Source organism: Biomphalaria glabrata, chromosome 3 (genome assembly GCF_947242115.1).
Source record: "Biomphalaria glabrata chromosome 3, xgBioGlab47.1, whole genome shotgun sequence".
NCBI classification, from domain to species: Eukaryota; Metazoa; Mollusca; class Gastropoda; family Planorbidae; genus Biomphalaria; species Biomphalaria glabrata.
In genome coordinates, this window is record NC_074713.1 from 37,627,010 (window position 1) to 37,647,451 (window position 20,442).

General features: G+C 35.4%; 1 protein-coding gene across 1 annotated transcript in view; it reads right to left on the bottom strand.

The window, feature by feature from the left end:
* The window catches only part of LOC106079828 (myosin-2 heavy chain-like), a 37,267-nt gene extending 17,957 nt beyond the window's left edge, over nt 1-19,310 (bottom strand). Inside the window, exons 1-8 of the mRNA XM_056024884.1 lie at nt 18,932-19,310; nt 17,640-17,825; nt 16,855-16,946; nt 14,059-14,176; nt 4,416-4,564; nt 2,284-2,451; nt 1,320-1,433; nt 546-680 (exon numbers count right to left, since the gene is read on the bottom strand). Coding sequence (XP_055880859.1) covers nt 546-680; nt 1,320-1,433; nt 2,284-2,451; nt 4,416-4,564; nt 14,059-14,176; nt 16,855-16,946; nt 17,640-17,825; nt 18,932-18,998 — 1,029 coding nt within the window. The 5' untranslated portion in view covers nt 18,999-19,310. The remainder of the gene's footprint in view (nt 1-545; nt 681-1,319; nt 1,434-2,283; nt 2,452-4,415; nt 4,565-14,058; nt 14,177-16,854; nt 16,947-17,639; nt 17,826-18,931) is intronic.
* Nucleotides 19,311-20,442: the final 1,132 nt, after the last annotated feature.

The following is a 20,442-nucleotide window of genomic DNA, read 5'->3' on the forward strand; positions in this document are numbered from 1 at the left end:
GCACTTCGATGAGGCTGTAAACAGCTTAAACGTACAGATGACGTCCAACTATTTATTATGGCAGAGTTTTAACGCAGCTTTAAAGTGAATAGATCTTTTTAAAGAACTTTAAGTCAGCACGTTATTACGTAAGTCACAATGTTTCTGTGCTATTCAATACATGCAGTCTTCTCAGGTGGTTATAAATACATTAACATTGTTATCTGGTTCAAGTTTGTGTATGAGTTAAAGTCTTTGTTAAAGTCTGTGTTAAAGTAATTTGTCTTGAATAGACATAAAGCAAATTTCCAATTTGTGTCGACAGATTAGCACATTTAATATACTTGTATATTTATTTAAAATTTGAGAAAGTGGCTTCAAAAATTTACCCTTCCATTTAATTTTAAATCTTTGCTTGGTCTTTTTTTAATTCCTTTCGAAACTTTTGAAAGTCTTCCTTTAGAGCTATCCCTGGTTTGCCATCAGACAATCACAACCTCTTTTGACCTGACATTCAGCTCTGGTTAGACCTGACATTCACCACCAATCTGTTCTCTGACACTTACCCCTGGGTCAATGACTTTACGTAACTGTTTCTCTGAAAAGCGCAACCTTTCATTCAAGAAGTCAATTTGACTATCAAAACTCTGCATCTTTTTAGAGACGACTGCCAGGATGCCTTCTTTCTTGTTGATTTGTTTCTGAAACACAAATGCTCAGCTTTAGACATTAGTTGTAGATAAACTTTTGGGTTGATTTAAGTATTATTTGTGGTGGGTGATTGACATCCCTACCAGAGCTTCTGATTTTGTCATAGAATAAAAAATTATGATGAGCTTTGTTTTTGCATTTAAATTTTGAGAAAAACAAATGACTAACTAGTAGTAAAAAAAAGTTTCCCTATTCAGACCTTGCGATCTATGGGGGCAGATGATGTTTAGGACATCACTTTATTTAACCAATGGTTAACAAGCAGGGTGTTATGTGGCTAGCACAATGAAAAACCGCCTTTACTTTCCCCAACTAAAGTCAGATACCCATTAGTGTTGGGTGGACTCAGGGGAGCCCTAAAAATCCCGAAATTCAAATCCCTGTCTTCACCGAGATTTGAACCCACGACCTTAGGTTCGGAAGCCAAGAGCTTAACCATTCGACCACCGCGCCCCCTAAATGACTAACTAAGGATTATAAATGATTTTCATGCTAACTATGACTAAACATTTCAATACCCGAATTAGGCCCTATATAACACATTGATCCCTACTTTGAGTATAAGATCAAACATGTCAAGTACTATTTGTAGATCAAGCGCGTAAAACGTAGCCTAAAAGACCTTTAACCTGTAAAGCTGGTATCCTGGGGGCCAGAGTCATGATTTTCTTGGTCAAGAGACTCAAGGCTTCGGCCAGTGTGGCCTGGGAGTCTCTCATCTCCTTTAGTTCTGGTCCAACCATCTGAGAAAACAATCAAAACAGAAGGTGCGTTGCTGGGCTAGTAACAGATGAATTTTGTTCATGATTAGAGAAGCTCTAAGTTTTGTAGAGGTGCACAAAATATGTGTTCAGTTGTTTGATAATACTTCCACGATGTGGTATTATTAATGTATGTATACCTCCTTATGGACAGTGCGAAAGTAGCACTTTAATAGAGGATTCTTTAAAAAATCGCTGTTTACCTGTGAAGGTTTGACTTATGCTATCACTGTTAACCTGTGGAGGTTTGACTTATACTATCACTGTTAACCTTCGGAGGTTTGACCTATGCTATCACTGTTAACCTGTGTGTGTGTGTTTGGGGGGTGTTCACTTATGCTATCACTATTTACCAGTCGGAAGATTGAACAACAATTTTGTTGATGTTTCCCTAGAGTAACAACATTTACAGATGCTTCAAGACAATAAACTAAAAAAGAAAAGTAGCGATACTACATTTAATACTGAACAATAAACTAGAAAAACAAAACCTGATAAACTACTTAGAAAAACGCAAAGTTAAAGGTACATTTCTTATTCCATTTGCTCGGTTAAATTCGTACAAGTGCTCCTTCTTCCCTAGTGCTATTAGAGCATGAATCAGCCAATAAAATCAACGTCTTAGCAGAGTTAAAGTCACTGATTAATATGCATGACTAGCTTGACACGTGTATACGAGTAAGACTTTATTATCTTCTCTTTTGAGGTAACGTCTGTAATTTATAAGATAAGATTATAATTAAACATACGGAGAAAGTGGTAAAGTTTTTGCTCCTCTGATTATTAGACCAAAAATAGTATTTATAGAAACAATTATTGAATGACTACTTACAGAGTCTATGCTGGCAACTTTTTCCATGACATCCGCAGAGAGCCCTGCAAATCTGACCTCCAGCTCCGCCTCTACCCTCTTCACATTCATCAGCCCATTCTTAAGGTCCGACTCTTCAGTGCCCAGTTCTCTTACACTGGCCCTGTTGTCTTTGGCAGACTGAGACAGCTGTTCACATAGAATGAAAGAAAATGTCTAACCTAAGAACTTCAGTCATTACAGTTCGCTATTGTCTATTATATATGCTAGTGCTTCGACATATTTCAGTATTCTGACGTGTTTTCTCTTCTATTCGACGGGACGGTTTCCTTGGTGATATGCTCGTCACTCTGGTGACTAAATTTCAAGAGGTTTCATCGTACCCCCAGTCATCCTCTGAAATCCTGCTAAAGAATGTATCTGATTTCCATGACAACTGCTGCAGCATCCAGTTTGGAAGTAAGATCTTGTACCTGGTCTACATTGTCTCCAATGAGGTATGTATCGTCTGAAAACCTGAGATGGGTAATAGGACGCCATTCAGTGATTGGTGTTCTACGGTTTCCATTCCATAATAATATGCCCCAGAAATAAGTTAGAAAAGAGGTGGAGTCGGTATGCATTCTTGACGCACTTCTATGGATGTCCTTAAAACGTTCTCAAATTTGGTTGTTCAGAAGTACTGAGCTATTTGCATTTTGGTTTAGGACTTTGATAACATCAATAATGTTTTTAATGTTCAACTCCCCCATCACTTGCCATCATTTTAAGTGTATGAAGTATACGGATTTTTTTTGGTGTTGAAGGCATTTTACATTTAACAGTCTGACGTTAAATATTTGTTCAACAGTGCTTCTACCTGCTCTGAAGTCTGCCTATTCTTCGGAAAGGACTTCATCGGCTATTCTATTGAGCCTGCTGAAAATTATTCTTAGCATTATCTGGCTCAGATGACTGACCAGACCTATTGTTCTATAGTTTTGGCATTGTCTCATATTTCCTTTCTTGGGCAGTAGCAATTAATGATTGGGTCCATTCTTTTGCCCATCTATTTTCGTCCCATATGTTATGACAGATTCTCCTAAAACATTGAGTCATATGTGAGCTGCCATTTTTTAATGTTCTGATGCTATATTATCCATTCCAGGCGACTTGCCAACTTTTATGTGATCTTATGGCTTCCTCTACTTCTGACACTAGTATCGGAGCCTCCAAAGTTCTGAGTTGTCCCATGGTATTTTGTTGATAAGACTGTAGTTGGGATTTATCTCGAATTTAAAATTAATTTAGTAATATTGTATCCACCTTCTAACACATTGGCTTCTCATTCAGAAAAGTTCCACCTTTGTTTTCAATCAGTATGGTTCTAGCTTGTCTTTAAAGCTTTTAATGTTGGCCTTTTTTGTTTCTATTCCCTACGTTTTAAGTTACTACCGATTATAGTGAACTGGTCACTGATCCATTTTTCTTTCGCCTACTTCATTGTCATGCGTATTTCTTTACTGGATGTTCTGTATTCTTCTGCCAGCAAGGGACTCGCTTTCTTTTTCTTATTTAGGTCTCTTCTTGCATCACATAAATCAAGGATTTCTTTTTGTGACCCATGGCTTTATTTTCCTTCGCGTTATTCACTCGGATCTCAGAGGCAGACTTGGGTAATGACAGTTCTAATAGTATCCTCTTGAAAATGACAGTTCTGATAGTATCCTCTTGAACAAGCTTGAGAGCTGCAAAAACAAAACGACAGTGAAAAACACCCAAACAGTGAATTGTTTAAGGCCTCTGTGGGAGGGACATTTGCATGACTATTATAAAACGTGTACACTGCGGGCATGTCTGAAACTTAAAAAAAAAACAACAAAAAAACATGCAACAAAAACTATGCGTTCAGGCGAGACCATTCATCATAGTGGCCACAACACTGACCTGTGACGTCCCAACATTTAGACAGAAGAGACTAATAGCTCGTTGTCACGTTGTACTGACCTGTGACGTAGAGATGAGCTAATGGTCTCCACTGCCCACAAGTTGCAACGTTGCAGGTCAGCATTCAGACCTTCTAGGACAATTTGGTCTCGGTTTAAGACAGTTTCATTCAACCGCCTGGCCATGCCTCCTAAGAAAGGTTTTCTTGCGTTTCATGTGCCACTCACCATTGCGACTTTGAGATCCGTTGCTTTTTCAGCCTCGTTGATTTTTTTGACCTTTTCGCTGAAGGTCTTCTGAAGTTCTCCCAAGGTCATTATGGCGTCCTCCACGCGCTTGGTTTCTGCCTTCAACACTTCCGTTTTCTCATCTTCAGCTGACAAAGTCAATTAGAAACAACTCAAGGGCAAGTGTGACTACTGAAACTATGTCAATTATAAACAACTCAAGGGCAAGTGTCACTAAAAAAAACTATGTCAATTATAAACAACTCAAGGGCAAGTGTCACTACTGAAACGATGTCAATTAGAAACAACTCAAGGGCAAGTGTCACTACTGAAACTATGTCAATTAGAAACAACTCAAGTGCAAGTGTCACTACTGAAACTATGTCAATTAGAAACAACTCAAGTGCAAGTGTCACTACTGAAACTATGTCAATTATAAACAACTCAAGGGCAAGTGTCACTACTGAAACTATGTCAATTAGAAACAACTCAAGGGCAAGTGTCACTACTGAAACTATGTCAATTAGAAACAACTCAAGTGCAAGTCTCACTACTGAAACTATGTCAATTATAAACAACTCAAGTGCAAGTGTCACTACTGAAACTATGTCAATTATAAACAACTCAAGGGCAAGTGTCACTACTGAAACGATATCAATTAGAAACAACTGAAGGGCAAGTGTGACTACTGAAACTATGTCAATTAGAAACAACTCAAGTGCAAGTGTCACTACTGAAACTATGTAAATTATAAACAACTCAAGTGCAAGTGTCACTACTGAAACTATGTCAATTATAAACAACTCAAGGGCAAGTGTCACTACTGAAACTATGTCAATTAGAAACAACTCAAGTGCAAGTGTCACTACTGAAACTATGTCAATTAGAAACAACTCAAGGGCAAGTGTGACTACTGAAACTATGTAAATTATAAACAACTCAAGGGCAAGTGTCACTACTGAAACTATGTCAATTAGAAACAACTCAAGTGCAAGTGTCACTACTGAAACTATGTCAATTAGAAACAACTCAAGGGCAAGTGTCACTACTGAAACTATGTCAATTAGAAACAACTCAAGGGCAAGTGTGACTACTGAAACTATGTAAATTATAAACAACTCAAGGGCAAGTGTCACTACTGAAACTATGTCAATTATAAACAACTCAAGGGCAAGTGTCACTACTGAAACGATGTCAATTAGAAACAACTCAAGGGCAAGTGTCACTACTGAAACTATGTCAATTAGAAACAACTCAAGTGCAAGTGTCACTACTGAAACTATGTCAATTAGAAACAACTCAAGTGCAAGTGTCACTACTGAAACTATGTCAATTATAAACAACTCAAGGGCAAGTGTCACTACTGAAACTATGTCAATTATAAACAACTCAAGGGCAAGTGTCACTACTGAAACTATGTCAATTAGAAACAACTCAAGTGCAAGTGTGATTACTGAAACTATGTCAATTATAAACATCTCAAGGGCAAGTGTCACTACTGAAACTATGTCAATTATAAACAACTCAAGTGCAAGTGTCACTACTGAAACTATGTCAATTATAAACAACTCAAGGGCAAGTGTCACTACTGAAACTATGTCAATTAGAAACAACTCAAGTGCAAGTGTCACTACTGAAACTATGTCAATTAGAAACAACTCAAGTGCAAGTGTCACTACTGAAACTATGTCAATTATAAACAACTCAAGGGCAAGTGTGACTACTGAAACTATGTCAATTATAAACAACTCAAGGGCAAGTGTCACTACTGAAACTATGTCAATTAGAAACAACTCAAGTGCAAGTCTCACTACTGAAACTATGTCAATTATAAACAACTCAAGGGCAAGTGTGACTACTGAAACTATGTCAATTATAAACAACTCAAGGGCAATTCTCACTACTGAAACTATGTCAATTATAAACAACTCAAGTGCAAGTCTCACTACTGAAACTATGTCAATTAGAAACAACTCAAGGGCAAGTGTCACTACTGAAACTATGTAAATTATAAACAACTCAAGTGCAAATGTCACTACTGAAACTATGTCAATTATAAACAACTCAAGGGCAAGTGTCACTACTGAAACTATGTCAATTAGAAACAACTCAAGTGCAAGTGTCACTACTGAAACTATGTCAATTAGAAACAACTCAAGGGCAAGTGTGACTACTGAAACTATGTCAATTATAAACAACTCAAGGGCAAGTGTCACTAAAAAAAACTATGTCAATTATAAACAACTCAAGGGCAAGTGTCACTACTGAAACGATGTCAATTAGAAACAACTCAAGGGCAAGTGTCACTACTGAAACTATGTCAATTAGAAACAACTCAAGTGCAAGTGTCACTACTGAAACTATGTCAATTAGAAACAACTCAAGTGCAAGTGTCACTACTGAAACTATGTCAATTATAAACAACTCAAGGGCAAGTGTCACTACTGAAACTATGTCAATTAGAAACAACTCAAGGGCAAGTGTCACTACTGAAACTATGTCAATTAGAAACAACTCAAGGGCAAGTGTCACTACTGAAACTATGTCAATTAGAAACAACTCAAGTGCAAGTGTCACTACTGAAACTATGTCAATTAGAAACAACTCAAGTGCAAGTGTCACTACTGAAACTATGTCAATTATAAACAACTCAAGGGCAAGTGTCACTACTGAAACTATGTCAATTAGAAACAACTCAAGGGCAAGTGTCACTACTGAAACTATGTCAATTAGAAACAACTCAAGTGCAAGTCTCACTACTGAAACTATGTCAATTATAAACAACTCAAGTGCAAGTGTCACTACTGAAACTATGTCAATTATAAACAACTCAAGGGCAAGTGTCACTACTGAAACGATATCAATTAGAAACAACTGAAGGGCAAGTGTGACTACTGAAACTATGTCAATTAGAAACAACTCAAGGGCAAGTGTCACTACTGAAACTATGTAAATTATAAACAACTCAAGTGCAAGTGTCACTACTGAAACTATGTCAATTATAAACAACTCAAGGGCAAGTGTCACTACTGAAACTATGTCAATTAGAAACAACTCAAGTGCAAGTGTCACTACTGAAACTATGTCAATTAGATACAACTCAAGGGCAAGTGTGACTACTGAAACTATGTAAATTATAAACAACTCAAGGGCAAGTGTCACTACTGAAACTATGTCAATTAGAAACAACTCAAGTGCAAGTGTCACTACTGAAACTATGTCAATTAGAAACAACTCAAGGGCAAGTGTCACTACTGAAACTATGTCAATTAGAAACAACTCAAGGGCAAGTGTGACTACTGAAACTATGTAAATTATAAACAACTCAAGGGCAAGTGTCACTACTGAAACTATGTCAATTATAAACAACTCAAGGGCAAGTGTCACTACTGAAACGATGTCAATTAGAAACAACTCAAGGGCAAGTGTCACTACTGAAACTATGTCAATTAGAAACAACTCAAGTGCAAGTGTCACTACTGAAACTATGTCAATTAGAAACAACTCAAGTGCAAGTGTCACTACTGAAACTATGTCAATTATAAACAACTCAAGGGCAAGTGTCACTACTGAAACTATGTCAATTATAAACAACTCAAGGGCAAGTGTCACTACTGAAACTATGTCAATTAGAAACAACTCAAGTGCAAGTCTCACTACTGAAACTATGTCAATTATAAACAACTCAAGTGCAAGTGTCACTACTGAAACTATGTCAATTATAAACAACTCAAGGGCAAGTGTCACTACTGAAACGATATCAATTAGAAACAACTGAAGGGCAAGTGTGACTACTGAAACTATGTCAATTAGAAACAACTCAAGGGCAAGTGTCACTACTGAAACTATGTAAATTATAAACAACTCAAGTGCAAGTGTCACTACTGAAACTATGTCAATTATAAACAACTCAAGGGCAAGTGTCACTACTGAAACTATGTCAATTAGAAACAACTCAAGTGCAAGTGTCACTACTGAAACTATGTCAATTAGAAACAACTCAAGGGCAAGTGTCACTACTGAAACTATGTAAATTATAAACAACTCAAGGGCAAGTGTCACTACTGAAACTATGTCAATTAGAAACAACTCAAGTGCAAGTGTCACTACTGAAACTATGTCAATTATAAACATCTCAAGGGCAAGTGTCACTACTGAAACTATGTCAATTATAAACAACTCAAGTGCAAGTGTCACTACTGAAACTATGTCAATTATAAACAACTCAAGGGCAAGTGTCACTACTGAAACTATGTCAATTAGAAACAACTCAAGTGCAAGTGTCACTACTGAAACTATGTCAATTAGAAACAACTCAAGTGCAAGTGTCACTACTGAAACTATGTCAATTATAAACAACTCAAGGGCAAGTGTGACTACTGAAACTATGTCAATTATAAACAACTCAAGGGCAAGTGTCACTACTGAAACTATGTCAATTAGAAACAACTCAAGTGCAAGTCTCACTACTGAAACTATGTCAATTATAAACAACTCAAGTGCAAGTGTCACTACTGAAACTATGTCAATTAGAAACAACTCAAGGGCAAGTGTGACTACTGAAACTATGTCAATTATAAACAACTCAAGTGCAAGTGTCACTACTGAAACTATGTCAATTATAAACAACTCAAGGGCAAGTGTGATTACTGAAACTATGTCAATTATAAACAACTCAAGGGCAAGTGTCACTACTGAAACTATGTCAATTATAAACAACTCAAGGGCAAGTGTCACTACTGAAACTATGTCAATTATAAACAACTCAAGGGCAAGTGTCACTACTGAAACTATGTCAATTATAAACAACTCAAGTGCAAGTCTCACTACTGAAACTATGTCAATTATAAACAACTCAAGGGCAAGTGTGACTACTGAAACTATGTCAATTATAAACAACTCAAGGGCAATTCTCACTACTGAAACTATGTCAATTATAAACAACTCAAGTGCAAGTCTCACTACTGAAACTATGTCAATTATAAACAACTCAAGTGCAAGTGTCACTACTGAAACTATGTCAATTAGAAACAACTCAAGTGCCTTGAGGTAAAACCTTTCACGACAATTCCTCACTATCACAAATGTACAAGGTTCTCTTTGAGATGTTTGTCAAATATTTCAGGGGGTAAGGATCTCACACTTTCTCAAACTCTCCTCTCTTTCTTCTCATTACTAGAGGTTTGGATTCTGTCCCTTTAATCCTATCTACAGTATTTGCATACACGTTTAAAGCATGTTTTAATTGTTTACTTCATTGATCAGGCCTTGTATGCAGGGCCGGTCTTAGGCCACTGCAACCTATGCGGCTGCAGTGAGCCCAGCCCTTTCATAGGCCCCTCGCGAATTCTAGGAGTAAATTATTAAATTAAACCATTTTAACTATAAATAAAGGGTTCCTGCAATTCTCCTGAAATTGCAGATATACAAAAAAAGTCATGAAATTATTAAAAAATTCAGAAAATACAAGCAAATCTCCTTAAAAACAGACAAAATAGTGTGTTGTCATTCAATATGGAAAACGCCAATCCTACTCACGATTTAAAGAAAACCTCATTGCCAGCTTTCATTTAATAAAAGTGTAATATTAAGGCGAATTTGAACCAAAATAAGAAGTTCAAATACTTAATTTACTTAAATAGTCATTGGCACATAAATATAAATATTAAAGTCTATCTCAACATCGTAAAAAAAACACCAAAAGCGATGTTTTGCTAGTCGGTAGTAAATCTGAAAGGCAGATCTGAATGTTAATGTGACCGTGATTTTGTACTTAGTAAAGTATGAATAAAATGCAAAGATGAATTTATTTTCTAATACCAAATCTTTATTTTCATGTATTATTCTTATCCCTACCCAGATTAGGCCCCGCGCAATCCGTTTCGCATAGGGCCCTGCAATCTGTAGGACCGGCCCTGCTTGTATGTTATATCTACAGTATTTACATACACTTTTAAAGCACGTTCTAATTGTTTATTTGATTGATTAGACCCCAACAGCAAACTTCCAGATGAACAAAACAAATTATCCTATAATACATTTCTTGTAACATGACATTGGTCATAAGCTTACACTTCATTCAAACTATTTCAAAGATCACAAAATTGTTATATGGTTAATTCGTCTTTAAATATATAGATATACTTATTTTGAGATTTTGAACTTCATACATTGGTATGGATGCTACATATTATTACAAGGTACTGCAGCAGTTGACAGATTTTCACCTTGTATCACTAAATTTGAGTACAAAGTAATTTAAATGTGGTAAAATGTATCTACTGTTTTCAATGATTAAATGCTGTTTTTATTTCTTTTTTTTTAATTTTTATTTTAAACAGATCAATTTTAAAATGAAAAATTAATTGTTTTATTTAAAATAACAAAATGATAACTTCAAATGCTCCAGGGAATTTACTCGGTTAAATGGAAAATTACCAAAACAATCTCATTATTTATTTCATTATTTCCCTTTGACAACGAACAAAATATTTTTCTTTTAGATCTAGAATCTAGTCGATACTTTTTAAAACAAAACAAACAAGATTACAAAGAGAGTTTGTGTTACACAAACTCAGAGGCGGCCCCCGTCGAAGTCGGATCCCTGTCGGATCTGCATATTCGCAAATAATATTCAAGAGGTGATTTAATTTTGATGTAAAATGTTTTACACGTTTCGGATGTTCCTTCAGAGTTGAAGATAATTACTTCCTAGTCCAAACCTCCCGCAGGACGACGGGGGATGGGAGCGGGCAGGGTTTGAACCCTGGGCCATCCATAAATCTGAACGACAGTCCAGTGCGCAAACCGCACGACCAGGCAGCCATCCGATGGTCAAAAGTAATAATGTTTCAAAGATTCATTTGTCGTAAATTTAAATTTAAATTTAATAAAAAAAATAGTAGATTAGTTTTAGTATATTAAAACATTACAATATTGATCAAAACGTTTGGAAATGAAAATCTACACTTTTTTTTTACACTTTAAGTTTAGAAATTGAAATTCTACATCTTAATCTAGTCTATTTTAGTCTAAACTAGATCTAGAAATTCTAGATCTAGACTCTAAAATAATTTTAATTACAATATAAATCCAGATCTAGATATACTGTAATAAAAATCTAGATCTAGTTTAAAAAATCTAGATTAGATCTAAATCAAGATATCATTCCTTTTTTAAACGCGAGTCACATAACGAGGCTTAATAAACATTACTATACCGAGTTCTTTTTTCATTTCATTTGAAGAATTAATTCCATATAACGTCAGAGGGAAAAAAAACACTACGTCACACGGCCTAGCTAGACTAAAAATCGCCTTCATCTATAAGAGCCATTTATCGAGTGTTCATAGACATTGGTGCACCGAGTGCGTTCTTTAAGCATTTCATTTAAAGAATTCATTCCATATGACGTCAAAGGAAAAAAAAAAACACTACGTCACAAGGCCTAGCTAGACTAAAAATCACCTTTATCAACACGAGCCATTTCTCGAGTGTTCATAGACATTGGTGCACCGAGTGCGTTCTTTTAGCATTTCATTTAAAGAATTCATTCCATGTGACGTCAAAGGAAAAAAAAACACTACGTCACACGGCTTAGTTAGACTAAAATATGTTTTCATTAATACAAGCAATTTTTTCGAGGGTTAATAGACATTGGTGCACCGAGTGCGTTCTTTTAACATTCATATGACGTCAAAGAAAAAAAATTCCATTACCTCACAATAGGCTAGTAGCCTACCGGTACCATAAGAAAAAATATCTTTATTTACACGAGATATTTAACGAGGGTTCATAGACATTGGTGCACTGAGTTCTAATAGATATTATTTAAAAAGGATCAAAGCCGCATTGTTTTTGCGTTTTGTCTGTCAGTCGGTCTGTCCGTTATCTTGATATAAAAAAAAACAACTAAAAGTTATTAAAAATTGATTAACCTTTATTTTACGTTTCAAAACATCGCAATAATTTTTAGGTATGAACACAATTGAAAAGTTTATATAATAGATTGTTCCGGATGTTTGTATAAATAGTAAAAGAAAAAGAGAATTTCAGATAAATGTAATACCGTTAATTAAATTTTTTGGATGGTCTCGTATAAAAATTAGATGTACTACAGCCACGTGGAGAGATTTTCATACCTTACTTTGGTGTTTGGATTCTGTTTTCCTTAAAAATCGGAACATAATATTAACGATAATTAGATTTTTTAATGTTTTAGGTAGAAAGTTAAATGTACTGTAAGAGAGTAGTGAGTTAAAATATTTTTCATAAAAATCCGTAAAAACATTATTTCGTAAATGAGAAGATTATTTGTTTATTAATTAGAAGGGGGAGTTCAAACAATTATTTGGCGTTAGTAGATTTTTAAATAAATTCGGAAATTTCTGGCGACGATTTGTAAGAAACAAAATCCGGAACTTTCTTTATCGATTACAAAACTTCTATGTTATGTTTTACAAGAAAATTAAATGTCTAAAAAGTAATTTTCAGTAATCAATTCTAGTAAATTACTTTTTTTAAAAACCTTATGCGATTTCAAACAATCATTATGCATAATTCATGTTTTATAAAACAATATCCGGAACATTTTTACACTTAATGAAATATAAGTCAGTATAGAGATTATGATTTAGCATTAATATGCTATTTACATAAAAAACGGAACAACATATTATTGATAATGTGTTTTTGCAACATTTAAGCATGGAAATTGAATGTAATATAAGTTAGAAGAGCAAACAAACATTTGTTGGCGTTGATTAGTTTTGCACAAAAAAATCCGGAACAATCAATTTTAGATACTTAAAACTATTGAGATGTTATGGGAGGAACATTAAAGGGTAAATCAGATTTTCAATAGCTTTTAGAGTTCTAGTTTTTTAAATCTAATCGTGACGGACAGACCGACCAACAGACAAAACGCACAAAAATAAGCTTCTTTTATTCGGATGGGGGCACTAAACAAAAAATAAATAAAATCTGATTTTTAAAAAAAGTTTAAGGAATTGGTTTAGCACCTGATCATGTTGCGACGTTACGCTACTGCACGAAAATCGCTGCATAAAAAGTCCATTTAAAAAAATGTGCGTGATATTTACATACAAAGTGCATTATTAGCCTTTATAAACAAACAGAAATGTTTTCTTTTAATTTTAGCAGCTAGTTGACCAGAAAAAACGTCTTTAACTATTATTTGTATTTGTTGTAAACATTTCCTGTACATTTTAAAAATATATTTGACTTAGTGATACTGAAAATACACAAAAATTGTCCATCTTTGTTAGCATATTGTAACATTGCCTCCCTTACATTTACGTAATTGTTTTAGAATTGGTGTATTTTTATGAAAAAATCGCTTGCATAATTAATTTTATAAATTAAACGGTTTGCTTTTAGAAAACCAAAAGTAGCCGTTGCACCTAAACTTTTCAAGCCGGATTTAATGATGAAATAATATTTTTCATATCTCTTCTAGTTTTCGAGATCTGAGTGTGACAGACGGACAGACGGACAGACGGACAGACGGACAGACGGACAGACGGACATTTTGCACAAACCTAATAGCGGCTTTTTCCCCTTACGGGGGCCGCTTAAAAACAATTTGTTGAAAACTAGTTGAAGAAACATTTTTAACACAAACCTGCAATGTTTTGATCCGTCTGCTCTTTAGTGGTTCTCAGTAAGTGATGCGTCAGGGCTCTAGAATTCTTCAGAGCTGCTACCTCGGCTCTTAGCTCCGCAGTCTCTTTATGTAAGTTCTACAAGAAAATCAAAACTGTTACCCTCAATGTTTGTTCTCTGGACGTGCTCAAAGTCAAACCTATAGTTACTGAATGTGTGGTTTTAGTTCAAACATTGACCAAACAAAAGGGGAGTGCCTGTAACGAGGATTTGCAGTAGAGACAGGTCAACCTAATAACCAGATTCTGTGTCTGACAACGGTGTGGTGGAAAGGAACTCAAGAACTGATGGCCTCTATGTTTGTCATCTTCATCATCATCATCCATTGGATCAGAGGTTCTCAAACGTTTTTGACCAGGGGACCACTTTATGTAGTCAAAACTTGCTCACGGACCCCAAAGTGAAAAAAAAGCTACATAAATGTATATTATATGTGCAACACATTTTTTATTTATTTTGTTAAACTGAAATGTAAACACATTAATGACTTGGATGAGGTGGATGACATTGTATGCACGACTCAACGAGCACACGTTTCGAGTCGGTTTCTTGGATTTGTGATGAGGTTCATGACGGCAATGAATCCACGTTGGACGCAATGAGAAGTCAGGAAAGCAGTTGACAACCCATAATGCAGGTTAAAAATTTTAGAATTTGTAATATGTTTTTGTAAACAGAAGTGGTGGTATCTTTGTTGAAACATTGTCTTAGGTACCTGGATATTTCGATGAGCTGCTCCTGTATTAGTTTGTATTCATCTGTGATTGGGATCTGAGTTTGTCCACGCGCTAAAGGGTTCAAAACCCAGTTGGGCATATCCAAGTGAAGAATGTTTTCAAATCTTTGGTTTAGGTCGTCATAGAATAGTTACATAGTACTTAATAGACAAATTAAACAATTTTGAGGGACGAGTGGATTATTTTTCAAATTATCTGCTTGGATACACCGGTTTTAGAGAAGTTATTTTAATTGTTTACAGTTTTCATCTTTCTGCGGACTCTCTTCCATCGTCTCGCGGACCACAGTTTAAGAAACACTGCAGTGGATTAAGTATAAATGTCAAGGTCAAGTTTGTCTTGGTTTTTGTTTGAGTTATCTCTCTTTAGTCTCCAACCTACTCTAGATGTCTAGCTAGTTTTGTATCTTTTAATTCTAAAAGCACATTTCCAAAGACTCACGAAGACTATGGTAGGGGAAATAAAGCATAAGTTGACTGGTAGATTTAGTAGGAGGAGATGCTAGAATTCAAGTGTAAGAATAACCAGATGAGTTGTCCTGTGGCTCTTGTGATGAGTTGATTAGATGACATTCATTTCTCACATTCACAGATTTAGTTTGAGATCAACAACTTAGGACCACGGTGGAATTCTCATCAACTGTTTAGTCTTCAAATCAGAAAACATTTCATCAACTGTCTAGTCTTCACAGCAGGAAACATTTCATCAACTGTTTAGTCTTCACAGCAGGAAACATTTCATCAACTGTTTAGTCTTCACAGCAGGAAACATTTCATCAACTGTTTAGTCTTCACAGCAGGAAACATTTCATCAACTGTTTAGTCTTCACAGCAGGAAACATTTCATCAACTGTTTAGTCTTCACAGCAGGAAACATTTCATCAACTGTTTAGTCTTTAAAGCAGAAAACATTTCATCAACTGTTTAGTCTTCACAGCAGGAAACATTTCATCAACTGTTTAGTCTTCACAGCAGGAAACATTTCATCAACTGTTTAGTTTTCAAAGCAGGAAACATTTCATCAACTGTTTAGTTTTCAAAGCAGGAAACATTTCATCAACTGTTTAGTTTTCAAAGCAGGAAACATTTCATCAACTGTTTAGTCTTCACAACAGGAAAAATTTCTTGGTAGACTTTCGTTGAGTTGTATATCCAAACAGCTAGTCTAACTAAAGCATATTGATTTCTTATTGTCAAACAAAACCTTAATAAACTTGGATTAAACTTCATTATAAACAAAATTGAACGTGACCTTGATCATCAGTATATGCATATCTTTAAAGGTCAATGTAGATGTATGTCTATACACCAGTAAAATAGTGATGTCTTCATGTCAACAAAATACAGTTCTCGTGTACACATTCAGGTCTTTCTGTCGCTCCTGCTTGTTCTCCTTAGTTCAACTTTCACTCCCCTGTTTATAATCTCAACTACGACAGACTTTCTCGTGGTTACATCAGAATCTATTCACCCTATACAAACAAGTATACGCCTAGTTTTACTCATAGTTACATCAGAAACATATGCACACACACACACTCCATTATCTTCTTAGCAACAGTAGGTCTTATGTCAATGTAACTTTGTCTGGGATATTATCTTCTATGTTGACTGGGTGAAGTCTTGTCAATAAGAGTTTCTATCTATATTATTGCGTTAATCTGTTGACCTTATTATAAACCCATTACGTTTTAAATACTTTCGCGTTCATCGTCCGTCATTATCGGTTCGTGGCCTAGTTCTAAGTACTTAGCAAAAGTAAGATTGAGTGTTGAACTGGTCATAATAATCACTGTGTTTACTAACTGAGCCGAGTGAATTTCGTTGTCTTGTTGAGTGAATCCAATGATTGTATTTGTGAATGATGATGAAAAACAAAGTGACTTGACGATAGAGAGCTGGTACAGTGTATGTTTTAAATGGGCTGACTGAGGAATAAACATATCAATACATAGCCTGCAGTGCATGTTATCCTACTGGTACAGTCATGAATTTTATTCCAATGATTAAAGTGCACACCTTTATGTCAATGTTTTTCTGTTCCAGGGCCAACAATCTTGCTTGTAGTTGCTCGATCCAGGACGAGGCTGCATTCTTAATAGGACCAACATCTGTGGAAGTCAGGACATTTCTTTCAGTTATTGTAAGCTTAACAACTAAGTAAATACAAATAAGTAAAAGTACTTTTTTCAGACAAGTAGGTAAAGGTACATCTTTCAGAGAAGAAAATAAAAGTACATCTTTCAGAGAAGTAAGTAAAAGTACATCTTTCAGAGAAGTAAGTAGAGGAACATCTTTCAGAGAAGTAGGTAAAGGTACATCTTTCAGAGAAGTAATTAGAGGTACGTCTTTCAGAGATCATTGAGGGTTAATGTTGTCAAGCTAATCAGTGTCTTTGTCGACGAAGCTGTCCACGAGGCAAGCACACAAACCGCTATTACTTTCCCGAGTTACTCAGTCAATTAGCTTTAGTCAGGAGCCCTTCGGTTCTTAAGTCATGCGTTTTACAGCTCGGCCACCACCAGAATTTAGAGTAACGTTGCAATATCGCAAAAATAAAAAAAAATAATTTTCTATAGGCTTCTTATGTTGACATTTAATGTTAAAAAATATATACATAGTTGCTCAGTGAAATTTGATATAAACTTAAAATTTGTAGAGATGTCTAAAAAAGCTTGCAGTGTATTTTCCGACTAGATTTTAGTGTAATTAAAAGATCGTGTCTAACGTTTAAGATTAGAAAATAAATAAACTTAATCTAGGTCTGAGTTTTAAAAAATACTTAGCATCTAATAACAACTGACCAGGTTTTTCTAGCTGCTTCATGTTCGTGACAGTTGGGTCAGGCATCGCTGAAAGAATACAGGTCTCCTTGACCTTGTCAAACTTATAAAAGCGACAGTCTATCTCTCGTTCGTCGAGGCAAGCCTGTGCACATTGTGTGCTGCTAGCTCCAGGTCTTGTGATTAAAGTGTTGCTTCTTACGACGTCTGCAGACAGAAAGTAGGCCAACAAAACTTTGCGACAATTTATGTCGTAATTTTGTTAATATCTGAATATTGTCACCAAACACACCAAAGCCCTCTCTACATGTTCCTGAGACAATTCTTTTGACTAAACAATATTGATCTTTCCACCAAACTCATGGGAATTGCTGAAGATCTGATAGAAAGTTTGGCTTCATGAAGTCCAATGAACTATGTTAAAGACCTTAAAAAAGGACTTCATTGAGGCTAATGAATTATGCTTAGGACTAGAAAAAAAAGACTTCAATGAAGCCAATGAACTATGTTAAAGACCTGAAAAAAGGACTTCATTGAGGCTAATGAATTATGCTTAGGACTAGAAAAAAAAGACTTCAATGAAGCCAATGAACTATGTTAAAGACCTGAAAAAAGGACTTCATTGAGGCTAATGAATTATGCTTAGGACTAGAAAAAAAAGACTTCAATGAAGCCAATGAACTATGTTAAAGACCTGAAAAAAAGGACTTCATTGAGGCTAATGAATTATGCTTAGGACTAGAAAAAAAAGACTTCAATGAAGCCAATGAACTATGTTAAAGACCTGAAAAAAGGACTTCATTGAGGCTAATGAATTATGCTTAGGACTAGAAAAAAAAGACTTCAATGAAGCCAATGAACTATGTTAAAGACCTGAAAAAAGGACTTCATTGAGGCTAATGAATTATGCTTAGGACTAGAAAAAAAAGACTTTAATGAGGCCAATGAATTATGTTAAGGACATGAAAAAAAAGACTTCAATGAGGCCAATGAAGTCTGTTGAAGACTTGAAAAGTCTTTATGACAGCCAATGGAGTATACTGAAGCTCTACTCAAAAGATTGACCGGTATGGAAAAAAGTGAGATTTTTAATTTTAAATTTATTCCCCTGACTCTCTTTTAAATTGCATTTGTATAAGCAATTGTCCTGTACATTATTAATTATGAAGTAATCTTACCGTCACTCCAATGGTGACTATTTCCTTAGCTAAGCACTTCGAACTGTCCCAAACTTGAAACTCTATCATCCCTTGCAAGGAGGTTTGGGCCAGGACAAATAATCTTCTAAAGTAACAACCAAACATAAGACTTACCTGGAAAAGAGGAAATGATCAAGACCACAACCAACCATGAAAACGTGTCTGCAAGTTGGAGTTCCATTCTATATGGTCGTGATTCTTCTTTAGTTTGTCCTTTGTACTCAATTGTTTTCTTTGTTTAAACATTAAACAGATTAACTGTAAACTATTGCATTGTATATATCAAGCTCGTGGGCATCTCTAAAGCATAATAAAAAATATCACAGTTCAAAGACTACAAATAGATCTAGAATGACTGAAATCACGATATGTTTATGTCGATTAGACGAAATCAGAGATTCAAGATACTTGGTTGAATTGTATAAAATAAAGCACATATTAAAATCTACATCTAGCACATCATGTAAACAAGTGGATTGTTTCTTTGTATTGGATACATTCATTCGTTTTAGGATTTCGGGGAGTACCGATACATTTACGCATTTAGAAAAATATGCAACTTAATTATTAAATCTCTATTTATGGCACAGTCTAACTAACCATTACAGTCTAACTAACCATTACAGTCTAACTAACCATTACAGTCTAACTAACCATTACAGTCTAACTAACCATTACAGTCTAACTAAACATTACAGTCTAACTAACCATTATAGTCTAACTAACCATTACAGTCTAACTAACCATTACAGTCTAACTAACCATCACAGTCTAACTAACCATCACAGTCTAACTAACCATCACAGTCTAACTAACCATTACAGTCTAACTAACCATTACAGTCTAACTAACCATTACAGTCTAACTAACCATTACAGTCTAACTAACCATCACAGTCTAACTAACCATTACAGTCTAACTAACCATCACAGTCTAACTAACCATCACAGTCTAACTAACCATTACAGTCTAACTAACCATTACAGTCTAACTAACCATCACAGTCTAACTAACCATCACAGTCTAACTAACCATTACAGTCTAATGAAGCACTGAGGGCAATTTGTTGTATTGGATGCAAAACCTTTTGCTACGCAAGAACTTGATTTTTGTTTGTTTGTAACTCCATGGTATAGTCCAGTGTCCTCAGTCGTGGAAACGTCCATGAGAAAAGATGGATTGATGATCTTCAAATAACTATGACCGTCACTTGGACCTTCAGTATGACCTTCAGTATGACCTTTTCTCTTAATCTCTCTCCCCCTTTCCTTTTCCATTATTCTTTTTAGGATCGTGAGGCCAACAAAACAGAGGCGTAGCTAGCAATGTGTGGGTGGTGCGGGCTTTTGTTGTGAGGGGCATCACTTCTAGAGTTCCATATACTAGGACAAAGTTGTACAAGTGCTCCTTCTACCTAGCGCTATTAGAGCATGGAATGGGTTGCCTGAGCTAGCCAGGAGAACCAGTGACTTGGCAGGATTTAGGTCAATGGTTAATATGCATGACTAAATGCATGACGCGTAGGACGTAATCATCTTCTTTTTTGAAGTAACGTCTGTATTATCATTATTATCATTGCCGTAGTTTATTTTCATTTCACTATGATTTTGTTTTTAATTTTAGTC